Source organism: Synchiropus splendidus, chromosome 10, assembly GCF_027744825.2.
Source record: "Synchiropus splendidus isolate RoL2022-P1 chromosome 10, RoL_Sspl_1.0, whole genome shotgun sequence".
Lineage (NCBI taxonomy): Eukaryota > Metazoa > Chordata > Actinopteri > Syngnathiformes > Callionymidae > Synchiropus > Synchiropus splendidus.
In genome coordinates, this window is record NC_071343.1 from 16,280,526 (window position 1) to 16,294,311 (window position 13,786).

Genomic DNA, 13,786 nt, shown 5'->3' on the forward strand with positions numbered 1-13,786 from the left:
ACATTTTATCCTCTCCTTGAATTCACAGGTGCTACAGCTGCGAGGACAGTCTTCACCGTCTCATCTGCCTTCTGTGCTTAATGAAACCTGGATGTTGTAAATGGATTCCACTCTGCCAAATGCTGAGGTCACTTCTCTCACCTGGGAGTCCAGCAGACTCTTTACAGGTGTGGCTTAAGATTGAGGGCTTTGTTTTTTGCACAGATCTCCTCTCATCAAAATGACCACAGTGATGTGGTTCAGTAGCTGCCGTTCATTCAAAACTTTAAACTACTTACCTTTCAGCACCAGGATTGGAGAATGGTGGCAATATCCAAAGCCACTTTCCATTCATCTGGAGTCCCCTCTCTTCCCTGTTGCTCTGTTCCCTGAGTGTGCCCTGTTTCTCTCTCTTCCCCCTTTCAACCCTTTCGTCCCGCCAGACCTCACACAAAAATACATGTGGGCAATACAGGGGGTATGGTCCCATTGCAGGTACTTTTTCTGTGCTAAAACCATGTTGCTGGCGCAGTGTGTGTGTGTGACCACTAACATTCTTGTCTCTCAGACTCTGTTCCTGTGGGGTGTCAAGGAGGATGCTGCAGAACCTGTTCCATGTGCTGGAGAGTCATTTATTCTTGTTATGTTTTGAAAAAAAAAAACCAGTTTTTAAAATCTTCCTCTGTTATTTTATTTGTCTTCTAACATTACCCTGATCAGAGTGCCTGCATTCTTCCCTCAGTGGTGATATTTTGCTGACCTTTTACTTGTTCACATGGTGGCAAACACCAGGCCAAGATGATTTAGACGATGCCTCATGATTAATATTGTTGTTATGCATAAGTCTAAGGCATCAGAGGCTCTGAGGTTGGACATTGATACCATGCAATGATGCCAAACCACTTCTTCATTCAAGCAGTAAAATGCATGCAGTGTGTCTGTAAACAGAAAAATTGCAAAATTTGGTCAAAATTGTTTAACAGCATGCCATGTTTGACACTTTGTTTTATTTGTAATATGTTGGTAAAGTCAAATAAATTGACGTTTAAATCCAAGTACACTTCAATCGCAGTATTGCGTGTCGCCGACAGGTGGCGAAACTAAGAACCGTAAGACTCAAAAAAGATTTGTTCTTTTTACCGAACGAGAGTTAATGAACTGAGTCACTAAAACGAACTGTTTTGCCCATCACTCCCTGCGTGTGTGAGCGGGGGGCCGCTGCATGTGGGAGGGGTTGCCGAAAGAGTGACGTCTCTCCAGAAGTGAAGATGTGCCGGTGCGTGTCCAGCTCTGAATGTGCGCTTCTGTGCAGTTTGGCTGTGACAAAGTCACAAACCAAGTAACGCTCTGTCCCAGACTCGCCTCATCCCTGTCCCAGCTCCAGCTGACAACAGGACATCAAACCCTGGAGTGCGCCCTCCAGCCTCGGAGGTATGAGTGGAGTAATACTTCCTGTTGGCGGAGACGATCTTTGTCCTGACTCAGCCTGACAGTATAGGAAAGTGAAAGTCAAATCAAAGTTCGTGGCACTTGGGTTCTTTTGACCGTCACTGAAGGTTGTGAGAGAAGGGAAGCTAAATAAAGCATCTGAAGAGGAAACGGTGAGTTTGTCGAACGGTGGTGTCATCGTGCATCTGTGTTTTGAAGCTTCCAAACGTGAACTTCTTGCAAAAAGGGAGTAAAACAAAACGACGCAGCGAATGTTCCGGATTATTCCCTCCTCATTCTGGGGATTGTCTGAATCGAGTGGTTATCACTTGTTCCTTTGCAAATATAATCGAATAAGTTGTTACAACTCGACTTGTGAGGGGAATAAAAAATGAGAGCGAGTATCAATTCCCGCCAGTAGGTGTCAGTGTTTAGGCGTGACCGGCGGAGACAGCTGAAGAAGTGTGTTCTTCGACGTTCTGTGTTTCTCACCGGCGAGTCTCGTCCATCATGAACCGAAGTGTGGCATTGAATGTGAACGACAAACATGAGCAGCAGCTCTGATTCTGATCTTTTACAGGACACAGCAGCTCGCGCACAGGGTGAGCTCCATCGATGAACGAGTTTCTGTGAGCAGAGCAGAAGAAGAAGCTGAGCTCAGCTGGAAGCTCCACCTCCAAACATGGACACAAGTCAGAGCAGAGAGCTGCTCCCAGGTCAGTGACCTCCCACCTGTCCACAAGGGACAGGAAATATGAAAATATGAAGATACATTTGGTCATTTGAATATATTATCATCATATCATGTCATATTATGTATCATATTCCATATGTCGGACACTACAGTCTCTCTTGAGTCTGTTTTATGATGAAACCTAGTAGTGGAGTTTGTCTCCGACATCATCATTTTATGTTTAAATATAATCGTAAACTGAGTGTAGAGATGAGAAATGCAATGTTTCACATTTCTTGTGTCTGACAGACAGCTCTGCCAGCTTTATTTAGGGGTTAAATTGAGCCGTCTGTCTGCTGTGTCTCATGTCTCTTAACAGTCTACTTTAACTATGGACCAGTTTGGACACATTTCCTCGATGCTATTGAATAAATATTAGAAGTCGTGTGAATACATGATCATCTTAGTCATATTCTATTCTCCAAATCATCTCACAAACTGTCAGTCCTTTGTCCCATGTGATGAAAAATCTTTTCTCTTGATTAAAATGTTTTTTTTTTTTTCATTGGCATCTTTGAAGACACATTGCCCGAATCAGAATTTGTTAATGGTCTCTAACTGATGCCGGGTCGTAGTATTAGCGCTGCCTGTGAGAGTGTGTCTGCGATCAGTGAACCCTAATGGGGGACGTGAACCAAAGTCCACCACACTCTCCACACCTGTCACACCCCGATGTCGGCTGTCAAACGCAGCGGAGTTGGATAGCATGGCGCCGTCGTGGTCTCGACGTGTTCATTTATGCAAGTCCAAGGCAGAGTGAGATTGACTTTGTTCTGCTGCTCTAAATCTGATGACTGAAGTTCTGTTGTTGACAAGAACCATCCGTGATGATGCTGCTGTGTTTGTGTGAAGGTGTGGACAGAGAGGAGGAGGAAGCTCCTCCCTCTAAAGCCCCTCTGGGTGAGGACCATGGCAGCCAGACCAGAGCTCAGAGGTGAGAAGATCAGTTCTCCTGTCAGAGCTCCAAATACTTGAAACCATTTTCACACTGCAACTTCTGTGTTCAGATCAAAGCCACTCACATCAGAAGCTGCTGGACGACAACATGGACCTGCTCCCAGCTGTGAGTCTCTGAAGAGTGATGCGTCGATGGGAAGATATATTGACTTCAGAGGAGGACAGGACCATCAGAGGAGGAGCAGGTGAGAGACTGAGCAGGAGGAACACTGAGGGGACCTCTAGCGGTCAGACGGCGAATCACAGTGTTGATCAAAGTTGAGTCTCCATCAGGTTTAAACAGGAGAAACCAGAAGAGTCTGAACTCAGCTGTGTGTCTCTGAAGAGTGATGCGTCGATGGATCTTCTTATTGATTTCAAAGGTGGACAAGAGCCTTCAGGAGAAAGGTGAGGTTTTCTGTCCCTCTCCACTCATGGGATTGTTGGGTGTGATCAAAGGTCTCTGAGGCTCCTTCTACTTGGACTGAAGCACTCAGATGTTCACCAGCTTCATCTCAGTTGATATGTCAGCATGGACATGTGTGACAAAGTTCACGTCTGTTTCATCTGGTTTCCATGAATCTGGAGCTAGATTGTTCTGTTTCAGCTGAGCTGCACCTGGAAGAGTCGCAGTCTGAGTCTTGACCTTCATCAGATCATCAGTGTCCTTGTGAAAGTAGAGCTGATTTGCTGCCTGATGTTCTTCACAGAGAGGATCGGCAGGTCTCAGATGTTCTGAGTCTCCAGTGTGTCCAGCAGCATCAGACAGATCTGGACTTCACACTTCAGGTGTGTTCAAGTGTTAGCTCCGCCTGCTAACTACAACAGATGCTAACTCACCAGACAGGATTCTGGTCACCTCTGAAGGTCAGCAGGTTTTCTTTCTGTCACATGATCAGGTCACATGTTTGTATTTCAGCTGCTTGAGGAGACAGTCATGGCCCTGGTGAAGAAGGAAGTGAGGAGAGTCCAAAGGTTCCTCAGTCCAGATGATCCCAAATACCAGGATGATGAGGAAGAGGTGAAGGTGAATTGTGATGAGGAGCAGATGAGGAGCAGCAGAGAAGCTTTCCTGGACTTCATCATGAACCTCCTGAGGAGCATGGAGGAGGAGGAGCTTGCTGGTCGAGTGTGGAGCAGTAAGAGGATTTGAACCTTCAACCTGCTGAATGTGAATCCTTCAATCTAAAAGTCCATTTGAGCTGAAATATCTGGAGCTGATGTGAAGAATGATCTGGAGCTTGATCAGCTTCACCTTCCATAATCCTCTGATCATGTGACTTCTCTCTTCACTCAGTAAGTCCTGCTGGAGGGTGTGCAGGACGACTGAAGAGGAGCCTGCAGAAGAAGTTCCATAGTGTGTTTGAGGGGGTGGCTAAAGCAGGAAACTCCGCCCCTCTGAATCAGATCTACACAGAGCTCTACATCACTGAGGGGGGCACAGACCAGGTCAACCAGGAACACGAGGTCCGACAGATCGAAGCAGCAACCAGGAACCAGACCAGAGCAGAAACTACCATCAAACAAGAAGACCTCTTTAAAGCCTCACCTGAGAGAGAGGGACCAATCAGGAGCCTGCTGACGAAGGGCGTGGCTGGCATTGGGAAGACCCTCCTGACACAGAAGCTGACTCTGGACTGGGCTGAAGACAAAGCCCACCAGAACTTCCAGCTCATGTTTCCTTTCACCTTCAGAGAGCTGAACCTGCTGAAAGAGAAGAAGTTGAGTTTGGTGGAACTTGTTCATCGCTTCTTTCCTGAAACCAAAGAATCAGGACTCAGCAGCTTTGAACGAGTCCAGGTTCTGTTCATCTTGGACGGTCTGGACGAGTGTTGACTCCCTCTGGACTTCAACAGTCGGGTCCTGACAGAAGCTACAGAGTCCACCTCAGTAGACGTCCTGCTGACCAACCTCATCAGGGGGAAGCTGCTTCCCTCAGCTCACCTCTGGATAACCACCCGACCTGCAGCAGCCAATCAGATCCCTCCTGAGTGTGTGGACATGGTGACAGAGGTCAGAGGGTTCACTGACCTCCAGAAGGAGGAGTACTTCAGGAAGAGGTTCAGAGATGAGGAGCAGACCACCATCATCTCTCACATCAGGAGCTCACGAAGCCTCTACATCATGTGTCACATCCCCATCTTCTGCTGGATCACTGCCACAGTTCTGGAGGACATGTTGAAGAGCAGAGAGACCAGACAGCTGCCCAAGACCCTGACTGAGATGTACATCCACTTCCTGGTGGTTCAGGCCAAAGTCAAGAAGATCAAGTACCATGGAGGAGCTGGGACAGACACAGTTTGGGATCCTGAGAGCAGGAAGATGATTGAGTCTCTGGGAAAACTGGCTTTTGAGCAGCTGCAGAGAGGAAACTTGATCTTCTATGAATCAGACCTCACAGAGTGTGGCATCGACATCACAGCTGCTGCAGTTTACTCTGGAGTCTTCACACAGATCTTCAGACAGGAGAGAGGACTGTACCAGGACAAGGTCTTCTGCTTCATCCACCTGAGTCTTCAGGAGTTTCTGGCTGCTCTTCATGTCCGCCTGATGTTCTTCAACTCTGGAGTTGTTCTGCTTGATTCACAACAAACATCTGTACTGACAAGACTCTTTAGAAACAAAAGTGTTCCAGCACATTTCTACCAGAGAGCAATAAATGAAGCTGTAGAAAGTCCAAATGGACATCTGGACTTGTGCCTGCGCTTCCTCCTGGGTCTTTCTCTGCAGAGCAGCCAGAGTCTCCTTCCAGGTTTGTTGACACAGATAGGAAGTAGCTCCTGGACCCGTCAGGACACAGCAGAGCTCATCAAGAAGAAGATCAGTGAGAAAGTGTCTCCAGAAAGAATCATCAATCTGTTCCACTGTCTGAGTGAAGTGAAGGACACTTCTCTAGTGGAGCAGGTCCAACAGCAGCTGAGATCAGGACGTCTCTCCACAGATCAACTGTCTCCTGCTCAGTGGTCCACCCTGGCCTTCATCTTACTGTCCTCAGAGGAAGATCTGGAGGTGTTTGACCTGAAGAAATACTCTGCTTCAGAGGAGGTTCTTGAGAGGCTGCTGCCTGTGGTCCAAGCTTCAAAGGAAGTTCTGTGAGTGGATCAAACACTGAAACATCTCTGATAATGTGAACTGAACATGAACATTTGATTTCCTTGTTCTTTTTATTCAGACTTAGAGACTGTCAGCTGTCAGAGAGAAGTGGTTCCCTTCTGTCCTCAGTCCTCAGCTCTCCGTCCTCTCGTCTGACACAACTGGATCTGAGCTGGAACAGGGACCTGAAGGATCCAGGAGTGAAGCTGCTGTCTGCTGGACTGAAGAGTCCACACTGTCACCTGGAGACTCTCAGGTCAGAACACATCATTTGTCCAGCTTCAGAGCTGAAATGTGAAAGTCAGAGGTGGAGACTCCAGCTTCAGAGAGTCACAGTTTTCCAATCAGTTTGCTCTTCAATGCAGCAGCTGATTCTCAGTGGCATCAGTCTCCAGCAGGTTCCTCCTGCAGTCATGTGACTGTGAGTTATTGAGGAGAGGCTTGTTCTCCCTCATTCACACAGAGGTTTGCGGTCCTGCTTCATGAAACCAAAACACCAGAGTTGCTGCTCAATTCCGGGAAAACCAACTCAGGCTTTTCACTGAACCACCTTTCTGAAACATGCCCCGGCATCGTCCCACTATTCTGAACAGGACTTCACTGTGGGGGCGTTGAAGTACAGGACAGAATGTGTCCAAAACAGAAGAAAAGTCACTGAGTTTTCAACCACAGAAGATGGTCCCCAGGCACATTCACTTATGGTGGCCTGGGATTGTCTAGAATGCTAGTTTGTTACCATGGTAATTTGCGGCGCCGACATTTCTGTTGTTCCAACAACATATTTGACTGATTTAAATAGGCCAATACTGTGTTTGATGAGCTGAAACTTCAGCTGTGATATGTGGTGGTGCTGTATTCATGCAGGAGAGAGCTCTCTGCATTTAGCCACTCACACAGCTGCATCTGAACTCAGAGGACACGTCTGACAGTGGGACAGATGTGAGGCTCGGTCTCATAAAACAAACTCTGCATCAGTTTGGGTGACAAACAGAGCAGGACAGACGCGTATGTTACGCACTCAGGGGTTCACTGAGGCGTTATTTGTGAATAAAGTTCACCTTCACAAAGACGAAGAACAAGTTCTCTATGCAGGCCACGCTCTGTTCAGCCGCTCAAGTCACATCACAGAATGATGAGCGCCCGAAAAAGCGACAGCATCTGTGTACAGATGATAACAGACAAAAGTTAGAACATATTTCCTTGTTCACAGTTGATCTGTGATGTCACTTCCTGTTGGGCAGCTGGATAAATATAAAGTCTCCTCTTTATCAACAACACCCCCAATATTTTGTTCCTCTTTCATCTGCTTTGTGTTTTTGTCTTCATGTTTAATCAAGTTGATCCTGACTGATATATACTGCTTCTAATATTCCAACTCTAATGTGATGATGATCTTCTGAGTGGAAAGAGTTCAGTGTGTCCTCCAATAAAGAGTTTAAAGTCTGGTCCAAATAGAGGATTGAAAAAGTCTCACTTGTTGATGACACTCGTCTCTTTCACAGCCTGAGCTGCTGTGAACTGTCAGAGAGAAGTGGTTCCCTTCTGTCCTCAGTCCTCAGCTCCCCGTCCTCTCGTCTGACACAACTGGACCTGAGCTACAACTATGACCTGAAGGATCCAGGAGTGGAGCTGCTGTCTGCTGGACTGAAGAGTCCACACTGTCACCTGGAGACTCTCAGGTCAGAACACATCATGTGTCCAGCTTCAGAGCTGAAATGTGAAAGTCAGACGTGGAGACTCCAGCTGCAGAGAGTCAACAGACCAGAATTAAATCATTGCAACACATGGTGTTCAATGAACTGAACCCTGAGTTGGATGAGACTGTGAAGCAGAAAACTTTATTTCCATCCCACGTTCCAGCAAACACACAGCAGCATCTTCCATCTCCATGTGATTCCAGGGATCAAACGGACCAGAGAGAAGAAAGAGTCTGGTCATATCTGCCCCTTTTTAATGAGCCTTCTTTCCCCAGTCAGAGTGTCAGCTTCAGGTTTTCCTCAGTGAAGTCCATTCTGTTGTCCAGAGTCCTGTAAGTTCACTTCAATGAAGTGAGTCAGATACAGTAATAACCTGAGTAGAAATGACTGGAAAACTAGACTGTGAGTGGATCACTGGTGTTTTGGAGCGTTCCACTTCTCTGTCCATCTTCTGAGGACTTTAGGTGGTTTGTGGACGTGTGACTCAGTCATGACTCCTCACTCTTGTTCCTGTTCCCCTGGAATGTAGAAGAAACCAACAACCGAACAATGAACGACCAGGTGCAACTAGTTTGATGAACTAACAGCAGCAGTGGAGTAACTGAGCTAAATGATCTGCCAGCCAACTCCATCATGACCTTGACCTTTCATTCCTCATTGTGCCGAGCAATGGCTCTGATAATGGTGACCCTGTGATCTCTTCTAAAGGAACAATCATATTTTTAAAGTCTTGTCCAAATAGAGGATTGAAAAAGTCTCACTTGTTGATGACACTCGTCTCTTTCACAGCCTGAGCTGGTGTCAGCTGTCAGAGAGAAGTGGTTCCCTTCTGTCCTCAGTCCTCAGCTCTCCGTCCTCTCGTCTGACACAACTGGACCTGAGCTACAACTATGACCTGAAGGATCCAGGAGTGGAGCTGCTGTCTGCTGGACTGAAGAGTCCACACTGTCACCTGGAGACTCTCAGGTCAGAACACATCATGTGTCCAGCTTCAGAGCTGAAATGTGAAAGTCAGAGGTGGAGACTCCAGCTTCAGAGAGTCACAGTTTTCTCATCAGTTTGCTCTTCAATGCAGCAGCTGATTCTCAGTGGTATCAGTCTCCAGCAGGTTCCTCCTGCAGTCATGTGACTGAGGGTCTAAAGTCAAACCAAGAAATGAACATACATATATTTGTATTCATGTGTAGTGCTGCATACTTTCCCATAACATAGTTGTGTTTGGTCATTATAATAATGTCCAAACGAGCAGCAAGTTGATCTTAAAAAACATAGTAAAAAACAGACGCGTCACTGGACCTGATGCTGCATTGAAGCACAGCTGCGCCACAGATCATTCATGGCAGCCAACACTGTTTTAGCACTGATTTTTCATGAAACAAACATGAATAGTCCTTTAAACTTCGAGCATCAAACTGTTCAATCTTCCCAGATCATGTTGTTGTCTGAACCACCTGAAGTGAACTGATGCATTTGGCCAGCTGGTGCACTTTTTCCTCTCCACCTCTGAACCAGGAAATGCAAAAAGGAAGTGCAAGGAATGTTGCAGAAATATTTACTGCAGTAACCACATGCAAATTCAACATTTGCAAAAGTCAAACCAAAAATAAACAATAAATCTGTGGCTTTTAAACGATCATAAGTTATTTTTCTTTATAATTATAGAAGCGTTCAGCTGCTCCCTGTCTCGCTCCCTCTGTCTCTCTGAGAGCAAGTGGAGGGACAGGCTGTGCTGATAGACCTTCTCACTGCCGTTTGGTGGAGCTCATGGCAGAGTAGTGCATTGATCACATATCAAGTCACTGGTTCAAGAAAAGCCAGAGAAATGCGACGTGTTCTGTTTCAGTGCAGCGCTTGAACATGTTTTCCTGAGGACTTCTGTGAGTTTGCATCTGTGTTTCCACATTTTCCACCTAGTCAGATGCTCCATGTGCTGCTGTTAGAAAAACACAGCAGTTCAGAGGTGCTGACCAATCAGATGTTTGAAGAAAGAAGGTGATCGACCAATGATGCGCTGAAGCTTTAGTCAGAACCTTTCCTATTGGTCGACCCTTCTTCATCCCCCACACTCACCTCCGCTGAATTCAGCTCAAGTTAATGTGTGACAGAGGATCAAATACAGAGTTTAAAGTCTTCATTAGAAGGAATAGAGGATTGAAAAAGTCTCACTGGTTGATGACACTCGTCTCTTTCACAGCCTGAGCTGGTGTTGGTTGTCAGAGAGAAGTGGTTCCCTTCTGTCCTCAGTCCTCAGCTCTCCGTCCTCTCGTCTGACACAACTGGACCTGAGCTACAACGAGAACCTGGAGGATCCAGGAGTGGAGCTGCTGTCTGCTGGACTGAAGAGTCCATACTGTCCCCTGGAGACTCTCAGGTCAGAACACATCATCTCCTCTCTTCAGTTCTGCTCCACAACTGGAAGGTTCTTCTGCTCTCATGATTCTCTAAAACACTGTTCCTCCTTCACCACAGTCTGTCAGGCTGTGGGATCTCAGAGAGAGGCTGTGCTTCTCTGGCCTCAGCTCTGACCTCTAACCCCTCCCATCTGAGAGAGCTGGACCTGAGCTTCAACCATCCAGGAGGACCAGGACTGGAGCTGCTGTCTGCTGGACTGGAGAGTCCAGACTGGAGGCTGGAGACTCTCAGGTATGGACAGAGCAGCAGAATCGACTGACTGAGCTCCAAAGAGCTTCAGACTGAACATGTGATCCAGGAGCAGACAGAGAGGATGTGGGTGTGGGACGCTGCTCAGACTCTTCATCTGAACTGAGCACATGAATCCACAACGCATGACATGTTCTGCTAGACTTCGCTGGACACACCAAGGAGACAGTAGAGACTGAGCAGCTGTTTAGAGATCTATTTTTGTTGTTACCAACACAGTCATGAAAGAGCCGTCCACTTAGCAGCAGCAGATAATAGTCCTGAAACATCTGAAGTCACATGGATCTGCTCTCATCCTTCTGCCTCTTTCTTCTTCCAGGCTGGATCACTGTGGACCACTGAGGTTAACATCTGGACTGAAGAGATGTAAGTCTGTATCTCATTGCTTCATGAGAACTCCTCGTCTCTGTCAGCTTCAAGTGGAGCAGCTGTGATGTTAGTGACGTCATGTGACCCTTGGATCTGCTGCTGGAACTTGTCTTCATCAAGTCCAGGTCACTGCCCAGAACGCTGCTCACCAACATGGTGTCCAGCAGCAGCTAGTGAGGAGCCTCCGATCTAGAAGCAGCACTGTGGACTTTCCTCACTATCACATACAAATTCCCTGCACTCTCTTCAGTCTTTGACTCCAAAGTCTCAGGAGCTCTGAACATCATCATGTTCCCAAAACTAGTCTGATGTTAGCGACAGGCTAGCTTAGCTCCTGACCTCACATGGAGACACTTGTGTCTTTCACATGGGACATCAGCCGCTCCAGATTATTCTGGGATGTTCCAGTTCTCCTGGTTCTTCTCTTGAGGTGGCCCCAGTCTCAGATGACTGTTGACCCAACACAGTTTGGACCTGTGGGCTCATGATCTCCACTGTAGCTCATGTTGACCAACAGAGCAGCCTTCCCTGGCTTGCTGGGACAATGATTGTCTCTTGAAGAGAAGGTCTGTTCTTCCTCCATCATCACCACGTGTGTCTTCTTCTCTCAGACTTCCGTCCACTCGCATTGGACCCAGGCACAGCTCACCGGCGCCTCCTACTGTCCAACAACAACAACATGGTGGAGCTAGTGATGGAGGATCAGGAGTATCTGGACCATCCCGACAGGTTTGAGCGGTGTCCTCAGGTGATGAGCAGAGATGCTGTGACTGGTGTCTGTTACTGGGAGGTGGAGTGGAGAGGAAGAGTTTCTGTGGCCGTGACTCTCAGCAGAGACGGAGGGAAAGAAGACGAGTCTGAGTTTGGACAGAACCGTTATTCCTGGAGTCTGAGCTGCTCTGATGATGCTGGATATAAAGTCTGTCACAATAAGAGAGAAACTGTCATCAAGAGCTCAGAAGTCTCTCACAGAGTTGGAGTGTTGCTGAACGCACCTGCTGGATTTTTGGACTTCTACAGAGTCTCCTCTGGAGTCTGGACCCCCCTCTGCTCCTTCTTCACCCCCACTGAACCTCTGTACCCGGGATTTGGACTCAGAGAGGCTCCTGGTTCTGGTTCCTCAGTGTGTGTGTGGGACCTGACTGTGTGAGTGTGTTCCTCCAACAAACTGGTGTTGCTGCTTCAAATCCCCATCCAAACTGCTGACATTGATGAATAAAGAATCTTCCTCTGAAACTATTGTGAAACTGATAAAAAGATAATATTTGAGATTGGGTCAAATATTAAAAGAGTCTGAAAACATTTTCCTCCACTGTAAATGAACAGAAAATCTAGATTCCCCTCTGGATCTTTGTCTTTTCCCACCAAGATTCCCCACTAAAGTGATGAGAATGGTAGCAGTGAGGAAGCGTGCAGCTGAGCTCCTCTCAGGAGGTCAGCAACTGTAACTAGAGGAATCATGAAAAATGACTCGCACTGTGCAGCAGAGGAGTCTCCACAGGTGATTTGAATTCCTCCCATTAGGTCACTGTTTCGGGTTGGAAAGGTTATGGCTGAAAATAGGTAAATAAAAAAAATATGTTGCATCAAAGAAGAAGTTGTTGATGAAGACAGATTAAAGCATTTAAGTTATGTATTATATATTATTTGTAAATACATTGCAGTCATTTAAAAAGCCTATAATAACTGCCGACTGTGAAGATAAAAACTGAAAATACACCGCAGTCACCTGGCAGAGGGTGAATCGAAAACATCATTTATTGTACCTTTCTAAATTTGCTTTTAGTCTGTGCGAGTTTTGCTTTTCTCCCATCTCAACATTTCCCATTGCCTCTTTTATAAAGCGCTTTCTTTCTCGCCATTCAACCGACTCTTCAGAAACACTATGGCGCCCTCTTGCGGCAGATCTCCTGAACTTTACGTGTCTGTGGTAGAGAATCATCATGAATTATTATTTAATTTACTTGTTAAATCTGACATCTGTGCTGTCACTTGCTCATTTTAGCTCGATTTCAATGTAGAAATCGATGTATTCATCGACAATACATTGTACACTGTTTAACACCAAAAATAAATCAAAATGAAAGATAATTGCGAATACAGAACCTCATTTCTTCACCTTGACCGAGGGTGGACGGGAGCCCGAGTGTGACATTTAAAGTGATCGTTCGTGACCACTAGGCGTCAGTGTTTGTTTTGGTATTCGGATGTAGGTCTGCTAACAACAGCAGGTCCACAGGCCCTGGACGTGTCCCAACACGCTTGATCATGAAGAAGAAGGGAAGACACTTGATTGTGTGATGCATCAGTTTGAGGAGCATTTCTCCCCTGAGAAGAATGAAACACGTGGACGTTGCCGGACGCAGCAACAACATCAGCATCTTGATAGTTTCCTGACAGACCTGGGGCTCACAGCACAGTCATGTGACTTTGCAAACCTGAATGATCCCATGGAACGTGACCAAATTGTGTTTTGAGTTGACGACAGGAACATTAGAGAGAGAGGCGTTTACATGCAGTGGAGCCAACCCTAGATGCTGCTCTGCAAGTCTGTCATGTCAGTGAGCTGTCTCAGATGCCTGAATAGACATGAGGAATGATGCTGCTTCTACTGCTCTCGCCAAACCCAGAAAGACTCTTTCACTGAGGGATTACGATGGAAAAGAGGTCAAATGCAGAAGTGTCAAAAAAATGACTGAACTCAAAAGTATTGTAGTGTCTGCTGGTAGTAGACAAAAACAGCCGTTCCGCAGTTTTGTTTCTTCTTTTATTTCACTCAAACACTGTGTCGTGGTCTCCAGAAAACAGAGACAATTGCAACTCCTCTCTCTCCTCAACAACTCCCAAAAAACAGAACTCTCTCTGACCCCCAGCGCACCACGCTCCACCC

The 13,786-nt window shown here is 46.5% G+C and overlaps 1 protein-coding gene across 1 annotated transcript; it reads left to right on the forward strand.

The window, feature by feature from the left end:
* The first annotated feature begins 1,255 nt into the window (after positions 1-1,255).
* LOC128766403 (NACHT, LRR and PYD domains-containing protein 12-like) lies at positions 1,256-13,144 on the forward strand. The gene is given in 15 exon segments (XM_053878014.1): positions 1,256-1,580; positions 1,988-2,123; positions 2,993-3,074; positions 3,148-3,282; positions 3,371-3,484; positions 3,787-3,865; positions 3,996-4,215; positions 4,374-6,168; positions 6,249-6,425; positions 7,672-7,848; positions 8,656-8,832; positions 10,061-10,237; positions 10,336-10,509; positions 10,847-10,893; positions 11,508-13,144. Coding segments are annotated over 14 exon segments (3,927 nt in total). The 5' UTR covers positions 1,256-1,580; positions 1,988-2,089; the 3' UTR covers positions 12,047-13,144.
* The last annotated feature ends 642 nt before the right edge of the window (positions 13,145-13,786 follow it).